The sequence below is a fragment of the Myiozetetes cayanensis genome, unplaced genomic scaffold (assembly GCF_022539395.1).
Source record: "Myiozetetes cayanensis isolate MyiCay16 unplaced genomic scaffold, myiCay2020 scf6-25, whole genome shotgun sequence".
NCBI lineage: Eukaryota > Metazoa > Chordata > Aves > Passeriformes > Tyrannidae > Myiozetetes > Myiozetetes cayanensis.
Window position 1 is genome coordinate 46390716 of NW_026087853.1, and position 19483 is coordinate 46410198.

At 43.7% G+C, this 19483-nt stretch overlaps 1 protein-coding gene across 6 annotated transcripts in view; it reads left to right on the top strand.

Moving 5' to 3' along the window:
- The first annotated feature begins 1330 nt into the window (after positions 1-1330).
- Positions 1331-19483, top strand: part of TNNT3 (troponin T3, fast skeletal type) — a 31291-nt gene continuing 13138 nt past the window's right edge. Inside the window, exons 1-10 of one of the 6 annotated variants that reach the window (XM_050336034.1) lie at positions 1331-1422; positions 6172-6206; positions 7368-7381; positions 8051-8068; positions 9815-9826; positions 10633-10650; positions 12283-12297; positions 14500-14514; positions 17127-17138; positions 18338-18349. In XM_050336034.1, the coding sequence (XP_050191991.1) occupies positions 6187-6206; positions 7368-7381; positions 8051-8068; positions 9815-9826; positions 10633-10650; positions 12283-12297; positions 14500-14514; positions 17127-17138; positions 18338-18349 (136 nt within the window). In that variant the 5' untranslated portion in view covers positions 1331-1422; positions 6172-6186. Of the gene's footprint in view, positions 1423-6171; positions 6207-7367; positions 7382-8050; positions 8069-9814; positions 9827-10632; positions 10651-12282; positions 12298-14499; positions 14515-17126; positions 17139-18337; positions 18350-18737; positions 18756-19483 lie in introns of those variants that run through there. The other 5 variants (XM_050336035.1, XM_050336036.1, XM_050336038.1 and 2 more) reach the window with 5 other exon arrangements.

Genomic DNA, 19483 nt, shown 5'->3' on the forward strand with positions numbered 1-19483 from the left:
TGGAGCCGAGTTGCAGAAGGGAGGCGGAATAAGCTCTCGGACAGTTGGAGAAGGCAAGCTGGAGAGGGGATTTTAGCTCGTGCATGTTACCTGGTGAATGGGAAGCTGCGGTGTTGTGCTCCCAGTCCACAGCTTTAAAAACTTGTCTCTACATCCTCGGTAGGGAACCCTTTCTTGAAAGCAGCAGGGAAAGAGTGGGCAGGAATCAATCTGTGACCTGGGCCAAAAATATCGCCTGCCCTGCAGCTCCCAAAGTTTTTCCTCTGCTCCTACAGGCTGGGAGAAAGAGGGTGCTGGAGCTGCCAGGCACACTGGAGGGCACACACTACATTGCTGGGGAGCCCTGCCAAGGGGAGAGGGGTGGGAGGAAGGGGATGGGAAGCTGAAGCCTGTGAGATTTAGTGAAATGGAAACCGTGAACCAGAGAGTTGTGCAAGGCACTGCAATCCTCTGCTGGAATAGCTGTGCAACTGTGGAGTGAGTTCAGGCAGCAAAACCACTCCAGGCACCCAGAGGATACTAGGTGGGGTCGAGCCATCTGGAGTTTGCCCTCTCTAGGAAGTCATTACTTAAATAATGCTTTCATATCATCCTAAGAAAGGCTCTGAGCGTGGTGTGAGTCAACCAAGCTCTTTTGCTGCTCTCCTGCTCTCCCGCTTTTTGTTCCAGGTCTCCTCAAGCCCTGATGTGTGGCAGAGCCCTGGTAGTCTTAGTGAGAGGCCGGTGAGCACAGCACAGCACTTGCACACAAACATGCACACAACACATGTGCTGTGTGCCTCTGACTTCTCACACGGCTGTGACTGCTGGTTTCAAAGAGCACTGGACATGGAAGGTCCATAAACCTTCCTCAGGCTCACCCTGCAGTGCAGCTGAAACTGTTTGCATGTGGAGGGGCAGCAGGGAAGAGCCCCTGCCCAGCTGGGAGAGCAGAGGTTGCTGCTGAGTGTTGAGATTGCAAGAGCCAGGCTGCCATGACCAGGTTTTAAGCAGTGACCATGCAACACGGAGCTGTGGGGCCCCACAATTTGTTTCTGAGGTGCCTTTGCCTCAGATACCCCTCTCTGAGCTCTGCCTGCCTGGTGGGTTGTAAATATAGAAACATAAGCCCGGGAGTTTTTTTCTCCAAACATGTCCCTTCCATCTTAGCATCATCTGTGCAATTCCTCCAGCTGCTCCTATACATGGTATGACCTTTTTTTTCCCCTTCCCTTGCTTCCCCCTCCATCTCATCCCCCTCCCCGCCCCATCCCTGCTCCCTTCCCTTCCCTGCCCAGCGTAGGGGAGTCTGGGGCCAATCGGCTCTTCCAGACGATCAAATGTCACTATAAGTTGAGAGCTGCATCACCTTGGGACGCTCGCAGATCCCAGCCTGCCCGTGCCCTTCCACAGGGAGCTTGGTGCTTCTCTCCGCTCCTCCAGGTAAGTGGGATCCCTGGCAAGGGGTGCTGCTGGGGGGTAACACTACAGAGGGGCTACTGGATGGTTTAATTAATGGTTTAAATGGAAAAAAATCAGGGGAGAATTGGGCTCCTCAGGATGTAGGATCTGGCACAGGATCCTAAGGAAAAGGCACTTTTCCTTCCTGGCTTTGGCTGGGCATCACACAAATCTCATGTCATGCACGTAAGAACTGAACTCTGAACTCCCAAGGATTAGTAGTGGGAGAACAGACCCTTCCAAAACTAAGACGTGGGGCTGGAAATTAGGAGTTATCTCTTGGGACACTTGGGGAAAACTTCCTCCAGCAGCAGGAGGAAAGTGCTGACCTTCCCTCCCCTGTCACCCAGAGAAAGGGGTGGCTGAGGCAGGAGGTAGAAGAGGCAGGGCTGTTGGGGAGCTGCTGGCAGGTGAGCAGGGTTGTGGGGTGTGGGGGTAGAGGGAGAGCTGAGAAACATAAATATGGTCATGGAAAACTATACCCTCCCACAGAAAAGAAGAAAATTGTGAGTGTGAGTCACCCACACGGGGTGGTCATGTCAATGAAATGTGAAGGAGTTTGAAGCTGTGCATACAGGGAGCATACCATCACCACTCTGAACATGTCCCCATTTATGTTTCTCAGGTCAGCTTCTTGCTGTTGGGTGGTGGGTATCCTACAAAGACAGGAGGGACACCAACACAGGTGACTCTGGTGCCAGCAATTTGTGCCGCTCGTGTGGGGGAGCTCCAGTGAGGCTGTAGGTGATTGCCAGGGCAGGCGCCCTCATGTGTGCAAGACCCAGGAAGGTGATGGAGTGCCCACCCCTGAAGATGTTCAAGAGGTGTTTAATCTGGCACTGGGTGATATGGTTGAGTGCTTAAGTGTTAGAGTGGTAGTGCTGCTTTGATGGTTGGACTGGATGATCCTGTAGGTCTGTTCCAATGCTGATGATTCTAAGACCAGGGAAAGGGGGGATATAAGCTAAGCAATGTCGCTGGCTCTTTGTCCTCTGTCTTAGCCTTGTTTTTCCTAGAAAACTCTATGCAGGGAGATCAGACAGATCATACCACCCTGAAGACAAGAATAAAGGGTACACCTTGGGGCAGGGAGTTGGGATTTTGCTGTGTGTCAGTGGACCCTGCAGCAGCGCTGTTTCAGCATCAGTGCTGTGGCAGATGCTTCACCTTCCAGCCCCTTTCTGCTGTTCAGAAACAAAGGGAGGAGGCAGAGGGATGGAAGAAATAGATATTAAAAAAGGTAAATGTATATACCTTCTACAGAGAGAAGTATATGAATTTATTTATATATTTACTAAATATATATGACACCTACATCTTTTGATATAGATATGTATGTATATTAAAAAATCCATGCAGTTGGTTTGCAGTGGTTCCTGGTAGAAAAGTGTGGCCATGTGGTTCTTGGTGGATCATACTCTTAGTCCTTGCCTGATAGCTGTCCCTGCCAGGTCCCATTGCCCATGCATGGCCTCTTTTGTCCTCTCCCCTTTCAAAACAGCACTTGCTACCTTGCCTACCTTGTATGGCCTGGCCTGGGAGGGGATGATTGATGGGTGGGTTATTTCCAGGGATGGCCTGGAGGTGCAAGGCAGCCCATTCCCCCTCCCGGGTGCATTCTCAGCTGCTAAGAGGCTTCTTGGGATGTGCTGATTCTGCTCTTTCAGCCAAGTCCAGGAGCATTTGGGGCCAAAAGGGACGTGGCATTCCTGCCCACCTGGGACTCATGAGGATTGGTGTGTTTGTCCTTCCAGCCATGACCTGCTTGGCTTGAATAAAATGCACAAAATAACCTTTGCTTTCACCTTTAAGGGGTGGGAGCAGTTAGTAAGTTTTGTGTCTGGTGAAACTTTCCCACGTTTTGATTTCCTTCCAAAGGGTGGGCAGTATTAACTAATTGATTTTATTACATCTCTAAACCTCAGTCTCAGACCAGAATCCATTTTTCTGCCACTGTACAAACAAAGCCCAATTATTGCCTTAAGGTGCTAACAGCCTTAATCTTGGGCTGCGTTTGCTGTGTGTAAAGTAATTTCCACCGAAGGGTAAACCTGAGCCAGCTGGAGACTTTCCATTGCCTTCAGCGAACTTAAGCCTAACTACAAAAAATACTGCTCTTAACAGATTGCTTGCTTTATTGCCTTTTGGATGTAAATGTAGTTCAATTTTGTTGGCTGCTCTGATGACAGAGCTAGTGGATAGTGCTGGGCATCAGAGAGCCTTTCTTGTCTCGGGTGGCTGTAGCTATGATGGTCTGTGTTCTGCCCCTGGCTTTAAGGGACCAGATGGCTTTTGAATGCCATGAAGCAGACAGACACCTTCTTCTTCTTGAGCGAGACCTTTTTGGCTATCCAGCCAGGGCAGTGGCAGTCAGCTACAGCCTTAAATGCCGACTCCTGACAGAGCGACCAAACTTGGTTGAACATTTGGCCCTTGTGAGGCTGCAGTCTGCAATCTTCCCTTGGATTTTTTTGTCCCCCCTGTGCCCTAGCCTGTGGGGTTCCTGTGTCTGGCTCATCTTTGCACACAGTCTGCCAATGCACTTGTTATTAATTCATTTTATCCAGAGCCAAGAAACCCCCTCAGGGTTGGGGTCTTATGGTGTCAGGGATGCTGGCATTCTCATTCTGTTTTTATAGCGCACGGACAGATGCCATGCAAAATCCCATTCGCATTTGCAGCGCTTGGATTAACAAATATGGAAGGGTGTAGGGGAACAGCCAATGTGACAACCCTCAGCAAGATGTCCTTAGAGCTAAATTGGAGACTAGATGAGCTCATTCCAATAACTGCTAATGGAAAGCCTGATTGCAAAGACTCCCGTTGACTTCAATTGCCTTGGAAAGAACATCATGGGCTGCGCTACGTGCCTACCGCACACTGAACAGACGCTCGCTCTCTGTGTGCATACCCAGGGTTCTCGAGCTGATTTCTTCTCCACCATTGAGCAGTATTACTCTTCTCACTGGAATGACAGAGGAGTTTAGGCCAAAGCCCTTTAAAACTCCTCTTTTTTTGTCCTCCTCCGTACTGGAAAGAAGGAAATATGCATTTATAAATTAAAGGCAGAATCCATGGGAGGATTGGCCATTGCCCTGAGTCTTTACAGATCATATATTTTGGAAGAAGCCAACATCTGGGCATTAGGCAGGTTCCTTCCATAGGGTTTTGCCTGAAGAAGTTCTGCTGTCCTGTTGCATAAACCAACATACTGTCAAGCATTATTTCTAATAGCTTGAATAATTTTTGGAGGCTGAGATGAGACTGCTTAACATGCTAGCCACTGTGCAGGAAGCAAGTGGAACTCTTTATCCTGAGGATTTGTTGATCTAGATAGAAAAGACCAGGGGAGAGAGACCAGCAGTGTTTTATCATTCAAGTATTTAAAAGAAGAAGCAGCATGAACTGGTGCAAAAGAAAAGCCTTTTGCAGAGCTGAAATTCCTCCCATACACAAAATTCCCCAGAGATTCCTTCTGCCTGGTGGTACTAGGGTCCCCAAAGTACTCCTTGGGATGGCTGTTGCACTTGAGGAGTGGACAAGCACAGCTGCCAAGTTAAAAGCAGTCTGTGACCAAGAAATCACTGAACCCAATTTCATATGTCCTAGCAGTAGATTACCCTCCCATCCTGCTTCTCAGGTCATAACACAGCCACTATTGGCACTACTTCCAATGCAACTCTGACTTTCAGAAAGAGAATAAATGAGGAACTAGAAGAAGAAAATGCTGTCTGTTTATCTCTCATGGGGGTTTTAAATCCTGTTGGTGTTAACGTATGGTGCCCAGGGTCATTGCTGGGGAATGGAGAGAATCCCTTATAGGGCAGGGTTGGAGCCTGGGGGATTACTGCCTTCCTCTGAAATAGAAAGCTGCTGAGCTGCAGTTGTTCCTTTTGAACCTAAGTCAGCCCACCTGCTCCTTCAAGACATCTCTCATATATCAGCTGAAAAATGAAGTCATGAAAGTCAGGGTTTGGGCCAGCAAAAAGAAGCCTGGCTTTCTAATTTAAGACTGACTGTGGATCTGGAGGAAGTTTTGGGGGGCCCTTTCCCACCTCCTCCTCTGGCCTCAGGGTAGTTGATGCTTTTAGAAAAGCCAGAGTGTTGTATGACATAGAAATGGTTATAGCCATGTGAACTGCCTACCAGGGATGTGGCTGGTTTTCATCTTAAACTAATCAACAGAATATTGTTCACTCGTATAAACCAGACACACTCCTGGGTGCTGACAAATGAGGATTCATTTATAGGTATATTGGTAGTGTCAGTTATTCTTTTAGCTCTGACTAATGTTTTGGAGCTGGCACCTTCCCACTTCTGGTAGCATAAAATAAGGAAAAATTTCTCTGATCTTTCTGGAGTGATAGAAACGTTACATGGGTGCAAGAGGACACTGGCCTGTGCCTCTCTCCCTCTGGAGATTTTGTAATTTAAAGCCAGGTCCAGGTCTCCCCTAGTCCCTGTGGGACACAGCTGAGTTGACGGGACGTGTCTTTCCAGATGATGTTTTTCTCCTCCCCTCTCCTTGTCCTCTGACCTGGCTGGCAAAGGTTTCTGCTTCTCCCAAAATGTCAGTGTTGGTGGGGGATTGGTTGCTGTGTGGGAAAGCAGGTGCCTGTCTTTTTCTGTCCTCAAATGTCAACCCATCTGCTTCTGCCTTGGAAAGTTTTAGGAGGTGCTCTCACTAATAACACTTTTTTTTCCTTCTTCTCTTCCTTTTTTTTTGTCTAGAAACTCACTGCCAACATGTCTGATACCGAGGAAGTGTAAGTAGAGGGAAAGTTATGTGTATCCTCGTCGGCTCAGCTTGCTCCATGCAGTGGAGCAAGGTCATTCCAGCAGGGAGGAGAGGCTGGGTGCTGCTCTGTGCACAGCCTGAAGCCCCCCGAGGCACTGAGGAGGGGGCATCTTGACTTTGAGTGTGAAAGACCCATTGAAGTTCACCTGACTCCCTCCCTGTCCAACACAGGACATCCCCCAAACACCTCCACCCAGCTCAGCCTGCCCTCAGTGGCTGTGGCACTGCACCTGGTGGAGGGGGAATAAAATACACAGCGCAGTGGAGGAGCCCCTTTCTGCCTTGATTTAACAAATCTAGAGTAATATGACCAAACCCAATGGGGTCGTTTGACATTAATGCATCAGTAGGTACACAGGGGAGATTTAGAGCAGTCATGGGATCAGAGGAGTCATGGGCAGACCTGCAGTGGTCATTAGCCCTCTCCTCCACTAGGAGATAAGTTCAGCTCAACCTGTGTCATTTTGCCCAGCTCTTAAATTTTTTTTTCTAAAGATAAAATTTGGCACCTTTTTCAGACAATCTCTGACTAACATGTCTTTCCTTTGGGATCTGGTCCCAGGGCTGCTCTGAGGCTTGGGTTTCATGCAAGGGGATGGTAGAGCAGGAGAAGCTGGGAGGTGTGGGCAAGGAACGGGAACAGACCATGAGACTGGTGTAGCTACAGCTGTGGGATAAACTTTGAGCAGCATCTGTTTTATGCCAGATTTTTATTAGACAGCCCGAGGGTTCAGGGAGCCTGTAGCACATCTGGGTTGGCATGGGCCCTTGGTTGCAGGTTGGCTTGCCTGGCACATTTGGACTGAGGTCCACCTTTATCATCCCCTGTGCAGCACTCGTGTGTGGGTATCACATTAGAGCCCTGGGGTGGAGGATTATTCCTGGATATGGATTCATATGCACCTTCAGAATAAGAAACACTATTTAAAATAAAACTCAAACCGAGTCACTTTACCACTCTTAAACCCAAATATCTCCTGGAAGAGCAGAAAGAAGGGGGGAAAGAAGAAACAATAGACTTTAAACAATGTCACCTGTGTTACTTCAGTATATGGTTTAAAGCTTGGTGACAATTTGTAGTGGGAGAAATATTTATCTAGTTTCAATATCCTTTTTTCCTCTCTCACAGGGAACAAGGAGAGGGTAAGTCTTATATCTGTCTCTAATTGCTTTCATGCAAGCCTGCAGCATTCTCTGGCTGTGTCAGCTGGTACAGTTAGACAAATCCGAGGTTTCTTGTTTTGTGCTTCTGTCTGTCTGACTGTCACCAGATTCTGGTGTTTTCACACTACCTGTGGTAGCTTGGCCGTGTTCTTGCTGGGGGTAGCCTATGGGGTTTCAGCCCCACATTGATGCCCTGGTTGCAGGGGACGCCTCTAGTTTTTGTAGGGGCACTGCCATCTGCTGGCAATTTATTTTGAAGCTTGTGTATAGGCAATATTTTCTGTTTTAAAATATAAATCCCCATAATATGCACATGCAATATATACAGAAGCTTTTCTTATACTCAGGGGCCCTCTCTTCTACCTTTTTCCTTCTAATGCATATATAATCCTGAGTTCCCATTGCCCAAGAAAAAAAAAATCAATACTTTATCACCTTCTTCCCCTTTTTATAAATCCTTCTTTTTATTTTCAAAGTAATTTAATCTGTTACTTTTCTTGCTGATTTGCAAGTGGCCTCTCAGAGACCATCTTGCCCGGCATCCCTGTGAGCGCACAGGGCTCTGCCGTGGGTAATGTCGTACTGATGCGCCAAGGCTGGTGGTTCATTTGTCTGCTTTTTTTTCCCCCCTCTCCCATCTCAATGCAGAGGAGTACGAAGAAGAAGGTAACAAAAAAATGTGGAATGTAATTTATCTTTCTTTGAATCTTGATCCTGCTTTTCCTTGTCTATACTTCACCCTTCTCTTTGGTGCTTGCTGCTAAAGGTGATCTGAAACACTTGATCGGTAAACCAGTTGGAAACAAAAAAAAAATTCAAGTTGAGGCCATGACGTGCAGAGCCTTCACGTTGTGGAGTATTTGAATGAGCTGTTGGGGATGGTGTAAAAGCTGGAGACTAACCTGCTCATAAACTCAGAACTTTTTAAAGCAGGGACTGGTGCAGAGCCCACACAACGTATCATCGGTGAAATACTGCCATTCTCATTTTGGCAATGTCCACAGATTGAGTTTAAATTTTGAAATTGAAAGGAAGAGCAAGTTGTCCAGCTCCTGAGGAGAACCTGACAGGGCACTGCTGAGGACAGAAGAGGCAAGGCAAAGAACCAACTGGCAAAGATGAAGTTTTTTAACACACCTTTAGCTGTTAAAATGGGATTTGACAAGCTGTGAGAGACAGAGTGCTGATCTGGAAAGATGGAGCATGAAACCCCCTTCTCACCCGAAGTTGTTTCACCTTTTGTAGGCAGCAGGGAGAAGATTTTGGAGATGTATCGCTATCTTTGCTGGGCACTTTTGACACACTGGCTTCAGTTCAGGCATGCATAGCTGCCAGTTGTCATCCTTAATTTTCCTGAGGTATCTGGAACAGAGAGAAGGGCCAAACTCTTGGACTTTCTCCCAGGATCTACCCTTAGTGTCTCAGACATCTTCTAAGGGGTCAAGAGCAAAACCATATACTGGAGGTGGAATATTTGCACGTGGAGGGTGGGAGACCAACTCAGAGAGAGAGAGAGACTTGCCTCTGTGTATAAGTGTCTCTTTTGGGGATTCATACACAGTTGGGTTTTGTGTTGGTTGGTTGGTTTTTTGTTTGTTTGTGGATTTTTGTGTGTGTGGTTTTAGTGGTTTTGTTTGTTTATTATGGTTGGTTGGTTGGTTGTTTTTGTCCTTGATTCCCCCAAGTTGCTGCAATGGACAAATTCGCGTCAGTGGTGGTGGGAACAGTGGCCATGTTAGGAGTAGTTCCTGCCATAAGGTACTGACATTCCTGGCATTGCTTCTGAAGGGACTGAGGGCTCAAAAAAAAAAAGAAAAAAAAAAGAAAATATGGATTGTAGAGCTTCAATCATCATCATGTCTCTCTAGTCCTGCATAGAGTGGCAGAGTCAGGAAGGTGAAGGTGTTATTCATGCTCCATCCTTCGTCTTGTCAAATGTCAAAAGAGCAAGCAAAGGGTGTTGTTCCTACAGACAAGCCTTCTTTAAAGGAAAAGCATTTCTTGCTTTTCTACTTTCTTGCCTAACTGTCTACTTTTTGGTTTCAAGAATTTAATGACTGATATGAAATTAATAGGCAGGTGACTTCCAACTTTTTTTTTTTTTAATCTGCATGACTGTCTCCTCTGAGGTGTATCTTCTCTATGCTCCTTACTTTTGCTTGACTTTTGTTTTCTCTTGCAAAGTCATCCATTTCATTTCCATATAACTTTCCTCCATCACTTTCTAACCACCTTTTTTTTTGGTCTTCCAAAGTCATCCATTTCATTTCCATATAATTTTGTCCATCACTTTCTAACCGCCTTTTTTTTTCTCCAGGCCTTAGCTCACCCCAATACCAGTTTCTAACACTTTTCTGTTTTCATTTTGCTGCTTGCTGTTGCTTCTTGTTCCATGACACTTGCCACCTGAAGCTCAGGAACAAGGTATGTGACATGGCTTTTGCTTTCTTTCTCTCTCAGTGTGGAGGAAGAAGGTGTGTGCAGAAATCCAGAGCAAACGGTTCACACCCAGTGGCCGGGACTTGGTCTTGAGCCACAGACATCAATGCAATGATGGACATTGATGTCATTTATTGAGCTGGTAGGAAACGTGGCCTATTTTTTTTCTTTAAAAACCAAACCATTATACATATATATATATACATATATATGTATGTGGAAATATATATATATGTATCTGTTCTACCTTTTTTATTGTAATGCTTGACTCATTTTTGGCAAAACAGTGTCAAGTCGTCTCCTTTCTCTTCAAGAGCTTAAATTTTTTAAAGGGAGGGGGACACCTTGCAAAGTTTATATTCATATGTTAAAATTCAAGAATGAATTTGTTTTAAATTTCAAAAACTGGTAGTTGGCAAATTTTTTTCACCAACTGAGAAAAATATGTAAAGCAAAAGAAATACAGCAGTTTAATTTTTGATGAAAAAAATCATCAAAAGCCACTTTTAGGAAATTTTAGCCAGCTCTAATAAAGAATAAAATATTGGATGCCTTTTTATGTGGTTTTCACTTGTGGTCCTATTCCCATATTTCAGTAACATTTATAACCCCATAAAGTGCCCATAAAAATGTTATTTTTAATTCCCTCTCACCCTGTAATTCCATCATTGTGTATTCTTGCCCATAATGGCCTGGGAGCTTGGCAAGCCTCAAGTATGTTCCAATAACATATTCCTTGTTTTAATTTTCTCCTCCCATTTCCTTTGCTGCGTGACGTTTCCCACCCACAGAAGAGGCTCAGGAAGAAGGTATGTGAAGCAGCGCCTCAGCCCCACTTGTTCCTGCAGCAGGGTTTGGTGCTGATGTGCACCTCGATTCTGCAAGGTGGTAGAAGAAAGCAAGAGGCAAGAGAAAGATCCTGTGACAAACTACCTGCAGGCAGAGGGCTTTTCTTGTCCCTTGCACAAGTTTCACTGAGGGTATCCCAAATCCTTGAGTATCCATGCAGACACCTCTGCTCTGGTTTTTGGGGAGGGAGCAGCAGGGGAAATGTGGATACCATCCTTTCAACCAAGCCACAACAGTCTCCAAAGCTGATTTTTAGCCCTGGGTGTTGGTAATGTGTGCCATGGAATAACTGGGGTCTGTCTAGAAAAGTTTCTATCAAATGTCAACTGGTTTCTCCTATGTAGCTTGGTAGATCATGATCAGATGGATTTTGAAGTCAGAATCCATCTGTGGAAAATACGTGTGTACATAGTACATATTCTATAATATGTCATATTATATATAGTATATTGTATATATTATAAGTTTATACATTATAATATATAATATTATATATAATATGAACAATACTGCATTATTATATGTATGTAGATGCTGGCAAGTAACCCCAGCTGGCTCCTCACGTTGCACACAGCGTTAGCAAGCTGGGACAGACAGGACAGAAGAGGGGCTGGAACAGAAACCCACCCTTTGCACTCAAGAGGTCTGGCATGTGGTGCTCCAGGTACAAGAGGCCAAAGGGTGTGTCAGTTCTGCATTTGCAAAGCTTCGTGCTTTGGGCATATTTGAAACAGGGGTAAACCTGTTTATAGTGCCACGAGAGACCCACTCTGAGCAGTTTGCAGAGTTTTTACAGCATCCAGGTCCAGAAGGCTTTACATTTCTTGAATCTGTGTGTGCTTTGGTCACCTGTCTCCATTTCATCTCATCCTCTGTTTCTCTATTTCATACAATCTATGGGTTTTTTTAGGCCCTCTATCATTCACACATTCTTTAGTCTAACTGTTCTTGTTTTCCATCTCATTGCTTTTGCTTCCTGCCATGTCCCATCTGATGAAGCTGCTCCGGCAGGTACGTGCCATTGCCTTCCAAACTGCTCCCCGCCATCTCCTTGGTAGTGGTGGTGGTGGGGATTCAAGGGTGGTGCAAGAGGAGCAGGACCCAGTTACTTTGCCTTATTGCTTCCTGTTGTCTTTGATTTCCACCTCACCTCTGTGATAGGTTGGCCCAGAGGCTCACACACAGGAATAGCCTCAGTGCAAGGGGCCAACAGATACTGGCTCAGGGGTAACCTGGCCTCTCTGCCCCTCCTGCCCTGTGCAGAGCTCACCATAAAGCCAGTCCGGGCAATGGTAGAAGTTGTTCCTCCAAAACTGGACTAGAGAGAAATTTCAGCATGTATTATTTGAGCTTACTGTGAGGTTTTCCCTCTCTGACATGTCTTTGCCTCTTCCCTTCTCATGAAGGTGAAGTTGTTTCCCAATGACACCTGCCATAAATTCCTTCCCCTCCTGGCCATTAACACATCCTTTACTGGGATAACACCTTTCCCTCTGAGCAGAGTTTTCAGCCTGTGTAGTATCAGTACATGTAACGCTGTATTTCTCCTAATGTTCCTTTCCATCCTGTCCTGTGTCTCTTCCCATGTAAAGAAGCTCACGAGGAAGGTATGTGACATGACTCCTGAATTGCTGTCTTTCAGAGTAAGCTCTGGTTTAGCCACTAAGCCACAAGATGGTAAAAGAAAACGGGAGTTGAAAATAGGCATATTAATATAGACTAACTTGCTACCATTTTGTTTTTTGTACTGTCTTCGTTCATGTTCTGTCTTGACATTGACTGGTGACGCTATGTGGTCATTGTTGCATGAAAAAAAAAAGCTTGAAAACTGCTGGGAAATGTAAACCTCTTAAAAGGATGAATGCTGAAAAGCCTTCACTCTGAGTTTGGTTGGGTCTCCCTGGGAAACTTATTTTGGACCATTCAGGGTGGGTTGTGCAGATGTGCTCATGATTGACTGACATTCTTATAGTAGCCTTTCCACATATTTTTTTCATCTTAAACCCTGTGATATAAAGCAAATGGTGATAAATTTGATGCTTTAGCTTTGCAAATGATTAAAGATGGTTTTCTTGTTCATATAATGGAGTTTCTAGACCAGTGTCTCAAGGTAGTACTTACAGCCCCCCAAAACCTGCTGGCCTTAGGTTGTAAATCCAGGTGTGAGAGTTGTGAAACAGCATGCTGCTCTGGGCTTTATGCAGGACTGCTGGAATGAGCATATAAGACAAATGTCATCTGATATGGCCGCTTAAATCAGCTTTATGTTTTTAATATCTCAGATCATTTGTACCCTCACTTCCAGTACTGCTTTTCATATCCGTATTCATTTTATTTCCTTGCAACATATTCTCAATCTTGCCCTCCCCCTCCATTTTGCACAAGTGAAAAGTTGTTCTGATGTTTCTAATGCTCTCGTGTTCCTTTGCATTTTGCTCTGTGACTCTTCCCACACACTAAAGCTCATGAGGAAGGTATGTGCCATGACTTGTGAATTCCTCTGTTTCTGTCTGGAGCGGTAACTCGTGCAGGAATTCTGGAGGTGGTTGAAGATGAGACAATGCAAAAATACCCTCTGCTGCTTCGCTCTCGTAGGATAAGCAGCGTGATGAGCAATAAGTACTAACTGCTGTTTGGAAACAATGTCTGAAGCACAGGCTGGGCATTGCTTATGTATTCCCCACCGCTTCATGTCTCTAACCAGGCTACTGGTATGGACACCAGTTGGTATGAGGAGGGTGTTTCCAAACCCAATTCCTTTGTGCCATACACTGGGGTTAGAGGTGGGACAGCTGTGTCCTGTGGCAATGCTATATCCCTCAGTTGGGTGCACCCCTTCCTCCTGTCCCCTCACCACTGTGCAGAGACAGAACTCCCTTTGCAGCAATGTATGGTGATGGGACTTGCACCTGAGGTCATAAGCAACAAGTGACACCGTGTCATACCTAGCTTTCTGCTGGGCTAAGGATGGGACTGAGTGGCACCATTTTGGTTGCAGTGTATCTGAGAAAAGATGTACTGTTTGCTTTTTCCATAACTACTGGTATGTTTCTGGGTTAATAAGCATTATGCAAAAAGGGGGGTGGCAGGGTTGCATTTTTACTTGATTTTATAAGCTGAATTTTAAAGTCCAGTTCTGGTAAGACAATCTGTGTGATTAGCAAAATACAAGGTCATGCTCATTAAAGCATCAACCTGGCAGCCCAAACCCATTTTACCTTTCAACTGCCCTTCTGCCTGCCCCTCTCTGCTTGCCCAGCTAGTCTTTCATCAGATGCTTTATCCTGCAGGTTGGAGAGCAGTAACATGCTCGTACTTACCTTCCCACATCAGTGTGCAGTTCTACACACCAGTGGTGAAATCCTGGGCACTAAAGAAATCAATGCCAGCTCCTGGGAGCCCATTGATTTTTGCAGTGACTGGGATTTCTATGCACATGAATAAGAGCAGGTTGTTTATACCCTTTTTGCACATTGAGATCTATGGGTAATGGACTTGCTTTAAATACAATAATTTTTTTTTTGTCTACCAAAGGCTACCAATGGCACTTGATTTATAATGTTATGAATATATATGTGTTAGTCATATGCATCTTTAATATCCCAACAACCTTTTCCTTCCTCCACAATTTTCTAATTGACATCCATATGTGCCCTCTATTTCTCACTTAATCTTATTAATGGTTTTTATGCCTTTAACCCCTCCACCCTGGCTAAGAAAAGTCTAAGGTTTTTTAATAATCCTCTGTTTCTTGCTCTAATTATCTTATCTTTTTTTGCATCTCCTTCCCTGCTACTTCCCTTTTAAAGAAGTCCATGAACCAGGTATGTGACTTCTGAATTCCTCTGCGTCAATCTGAAGGGTTATTGTGTGCTGGAAATTCAATTCTGCTTGGCAATTTCACAATTGGGTCATGTGCTGAATTGGGACAAAATGGAAACTTTTCAAACAAACAACCAAAAAGGAGAAAAAAAAAAGAGAAAGAAAAGAAAAAAAGGAGGAACGCCTTGTTTCACAGCTATTGAAAATGATGTTTTTTATTTAGTTAAAACATTATGTTCCAACTTTTTTTTTCCTCTTTCCTCTATGGAAGATTTCCAAATTTGGAAATGAAAATTCTATTTTAGAAGCTTCTGAAACATTGCCTTTATGGATAATGTGGGGCATATATAGTGTAATGCAAGAACAAATCTGGAATGAGAGATTGCCACTAGGCAAAAAGTGAAAAAGTTTTCTTCTGGAGATTTTAATATCTCTGCAACCTTTTATAGTTGTGAAACAGTTTCAATTTTTTTTTAACCAAAATCTTATCTAAATCTATGAGAGTTCTGAAAGATTTAAATTTAATTGAGCTATGCTTTCTGTTAGAAAATGATACCAGTAACTCTAATATTATACTCAGGAATTCAAAGATGGTGGAAGTAAACATAAAAATCAAATATTAATGATAAACTGAAACTTGCAGCTTCCTTACACCTTCCACCAGTCATAATTTCCCCCACTCTGTGATGCATAATAATGAGGATAAAGCTAACTGCTGCATGAAAAATGTGGTAACATTTTTTGAAGACAAACATCTCAACGTATAAGTTGCAATAATAGCCACTGACTGGACTCAAAGTCATCTCACAGTGCTTAAGGGAATGTTTTAGTGTTTATTACCTGGAAAAACAGAGACTGAACTTGCAGCATCCTCTAAACTGTCCACGAAAATTATTCTGTGCCATTTGGAGTAGCTTTATTAAAGCAGCCACATCTCAGCAGCCACTCACCCCAGCTATTTCACTCGGCTGTCCACAGAGGGAGACCAGCCTCTTAGTTCAGACCAGATCAATGCTTTTGCCAGGCTTGGTGAAAGCTATCTGATTGATTTTTACATGACTTAATACTTCAACATTCATCTGTGCACTGCTTCTCATATCCATCCTCTTCTCGTCACTTCTTGTTTCACATCTTTCTCTTCTCCTTTTAACCATATTCATTCTTGTCTGTTAATATGCACCTAAGATTTTGCTGACTTTGATTTGCACAAGTTAAGGGTCATTGCTTCCATCCCTGCTGCTTTGCCTGCCTCTGTACCTATTTTCCCTGATAGTTATCGAACTGCTACTCATTGCTTATGTGTTGATCTCTAGCTTTGACTGATGTATGAGCTTGAAATTTGTGAAAACCACAAGATATTAACATAATCTGATAAACCATAAAGCCGTATGTACACCCTCCCTAAGTTTTCCTTTCCCTCTATAACATAAAGCACAACAAAACCAAAAGTTTATAAAGACAATGTAAATATAACAAGCTTAACAGAAAACTTTTATGTCAGAAGGAGACAGTCCCAGATTTTCATATAACTGCATGATTATTTAGTTTCTCTGTTATTTATGCTGTCTTTGCCTACCACATCCTCTCAGTCACAGCTTTGGCCTGCACAAGTTCAGTGTTGTTGCTCTTGTAGGGTTCTTGCTCTAATTCTTTTATTTTTCCTTGTTGACTCTTTTCATGTAACCAAGCGCATGTGTGTGACGTCTAAATTCCTATGTATTAATCTGAAGCATTCCTGTACATAGGAATTAGAAGATGTTGAAGAAGACCAGAATCATGAAGAATCAATCCATTCTTAAGACTCCTTAAAATTTATTTTTCGTATAAGGAAGCATAAATATTGTTTGTAACTGAAAAGTCACCTTCTAAGAAGCTTAGAAGAAACTTTTCAGTTCCCCCACAAACTCTTAGGGCTGTGACTACACCACAGCCAGGACAGAGAGCAGGTACCTGAGCTGCAGAAACCTGAGCTGCTTCCACTCGCAGGGAGTGGATGACAGCAGGATCCTGGCACGCAGGTTCGAGCAGCTTCTAGTCCCTTGCAGCAGAGACCAGCTCTGTGTAGACACAACTATTTCCAGTGCTGCAGAGCTAAGCCCTGAATCTGCCAGCAGGGATTCTTAGATGGTGGAGCTTCAGATGCAGGCACAGAGATACATTCAAAGCAGCACCTCCTTGCAGTAACCCTCACATCCTCATGCTAGCACTAATAGTTAAAAGAGCATGTACATAGCTGAAATCTAGGTAACACTACATGCTTGTAAAACTCTCTTCTTGGGTATGTTTTATTTCAACTTTCAGGATCACCAGTGTTACTACACTTGCCCATGGTTTATATATTTGCATGATTAAAACTGTTGCAATTCATCAACATTCAAATTCCCTTTATCTTTTGTTTCTATGGCATCTCCTCCCTATCTACTTCATATCCCACTGTAATTACTCCCCTTTTCCACTCTTATTAACAGTCTATCCCTATAACCTGGTCTGCAAATGATATTTCTTGAGCCTAGTCTTACCAAAGTTTGAGGTGATCCCCTCCTGAATAACTTATTTCTAATTCTTTTATCTTCCTTTCCTGTGTTTTTCCCCTGACACTTCCTACTAAATGAAGCCCCCCCTCCAGGTATGTGATTTAACTTCTAAACTCCCCAGTGTCTGTCTGCTGGGACGGTGTGTGTGAATGATGGTGGTGTGTCACACAAGGTGACAGGGGATAACAACCTATTAGTTAATGATCGATTGTAACTTGCATGCCTTTGGGGTGGTTCTATTTTAGTGTAATATTTTTTCTCAGTAAAGTGTTATCAGCAGTAAGGACGAGGAAACTTACCCGTTGCATGAAAATTTTACTAAAAACTAGGGGAACACATGTACTCTTGTGAAAGAGTAGCTCAGCAAAAATTGTCCTTGTGGCATGGGTTAGATTCTGCACTGTGATATGAGAATGAATGTTTCTTCCCATAGGGAAGGATTTATTTCAAACCTAGGGGCAGAATTTGGCCCATTGACTGTACACAGGGAATATAAACGCTCTGAGGTTTTGTGTTATTTTTATGCCTGCTTTGAAAAATACTCAGTGGTTTGTGTGTATGGCTAGAAAAGCAAAATCTGCCCTGTAAATTCACATTGCTGATCTATTCTTGTTTTGTCAAAACCCAGAAGAATTACATGTAGGCCTGCACAGACTTTTAAGGAACCTTTTCTTCCTATGAAGTAATCCATTTGTAATTCTACATTGCAAATGGATGTGAATAACAGCAGTACATTTATACAGACATCAAAGTTGTCCTCAAGGAAGAAAATGGCCCGAGCCATAGATCTAGAAGGGAACTGAGCTTCTTTGGAAGTTAGCTGAACGTTGATGATGAATTATGGCAGGTATTTCAGCAGGATTCTGAAACACACTGTGTTTATTTCAAATGGCTGAAATACTGCTGTAGTAAAAGGTGAATCCAATGGTGTTTTGAAAGTGATGACTATGTTCATGTGCATATTTCAAATCAAGGTAAACCTTGGTACACTCTGCTTTCAGGTTGTGCTTTATGTCATATGATGCTTTGAAGTGTTTTTTAAGTACTGCACTATTATCACAAATCTGCCTCTTGCACCTTTTCTGTCCTGTGTCTTCTGTTTATATGTTATTTCAAATGTTATTATTTTATCTCAGGTTTACTTCTTGACCTCGTTCTTGGCTCCCCTTTTCCTCTCTGCCCCCCGTCCCCTTTGGCTCAAAAGCTCTTTTGGTGTGTGAAATAACAGGTTTCTCGTTCTCATTCTCTTGCTTTCCATCGCAACTTGTTCCATGACACTTCACACCTGAAGTTCATGAGCCAGGTATGTGACACGACTTCTGGTTTACCCCACCTAGTTGCAACACGAAAGTTTGTATGTGTGTGTCTGAGAGAGAGAGAACAGGAGTCCTGGGCTGGTAGAAGAGAACAAAACAAGAGAAACAAATATTAACCACAATGATTATTTGCAGCCCTCTTCTCCTTTAACCTCCATGCTTACTACTACTTTAACATTACAGCATCTTTAACTCCCGACAGTCTCTCCAGATACCTTTTCTCCCTCCCTTAATTCACTAATTCCTTTCTTTTTCCCCCTTCATGCATTCCCTGGTCTCTTTCTCGGGATTCCAAGAACTTTAAATATCTGTTCTGTTTTTGTTTTTTTTCTATTTCCTGTCTTTCCATCACTGCTTGCACCATGACAACAGCAGAGGAAGCTCCTGAGGAAGGTATGTGATGCACCTACAGACTCAACCTTTTTCTCTTTCAGTGCTGGGGAAACAGTGTTAAAAACACTGACTTTGTTTAAGAGCAAAGAGAGTAGGGGAGGGAAATGATCCTTCTGGATGGATTTGGATGAACATGGAGAAAAGGGCCATATGTTTGACAAATCAGATCACCAAAAAGGTGTTTTTTTTCCTTCTCATTCAATCTCCAGAGGGTCTAAGGTTCCCAGCATAGCAGGAAGGGAGTGGGGACAGTTGCTCTCAGAACAGTGCTGGTTGTGAATTGACTACTGTGCTTCTTCTCTTTTTCTTTTATCCTTCAACCTACAGCTGATGAAGAAGGCGAATACAATGATGGTAGCTTAGTGTTGTCTTAGGACAACAAAATCATCTTCCTAACATCTCACTCTCTTTTCTGTGTCTCTTTTTGTTCCTCACTTGATTTTAAACTCAGGAACTGGGCCAAAACATCTCTGCCGCAAAGAATTGCTCACTGTGCATATCCAATCACCCTTGGGGGGTAACTAGTGTATTGGAAAGCCTTTACATCCTCTTCAGGATAGTAGATGTTGAAAATCAAACTCCAGAAGCTTGCTCTGGTCTTGTCTTTTAGCTGGAACCTCTTGTGTTATAGCTCCCATCAGAAAAAACTTCTCTATCCCCCCAAAATCAGGAAAGCATCTTTTAAAACATGGCATACTTGAAAATGGAGCTGAGCCCTGCACAGACAT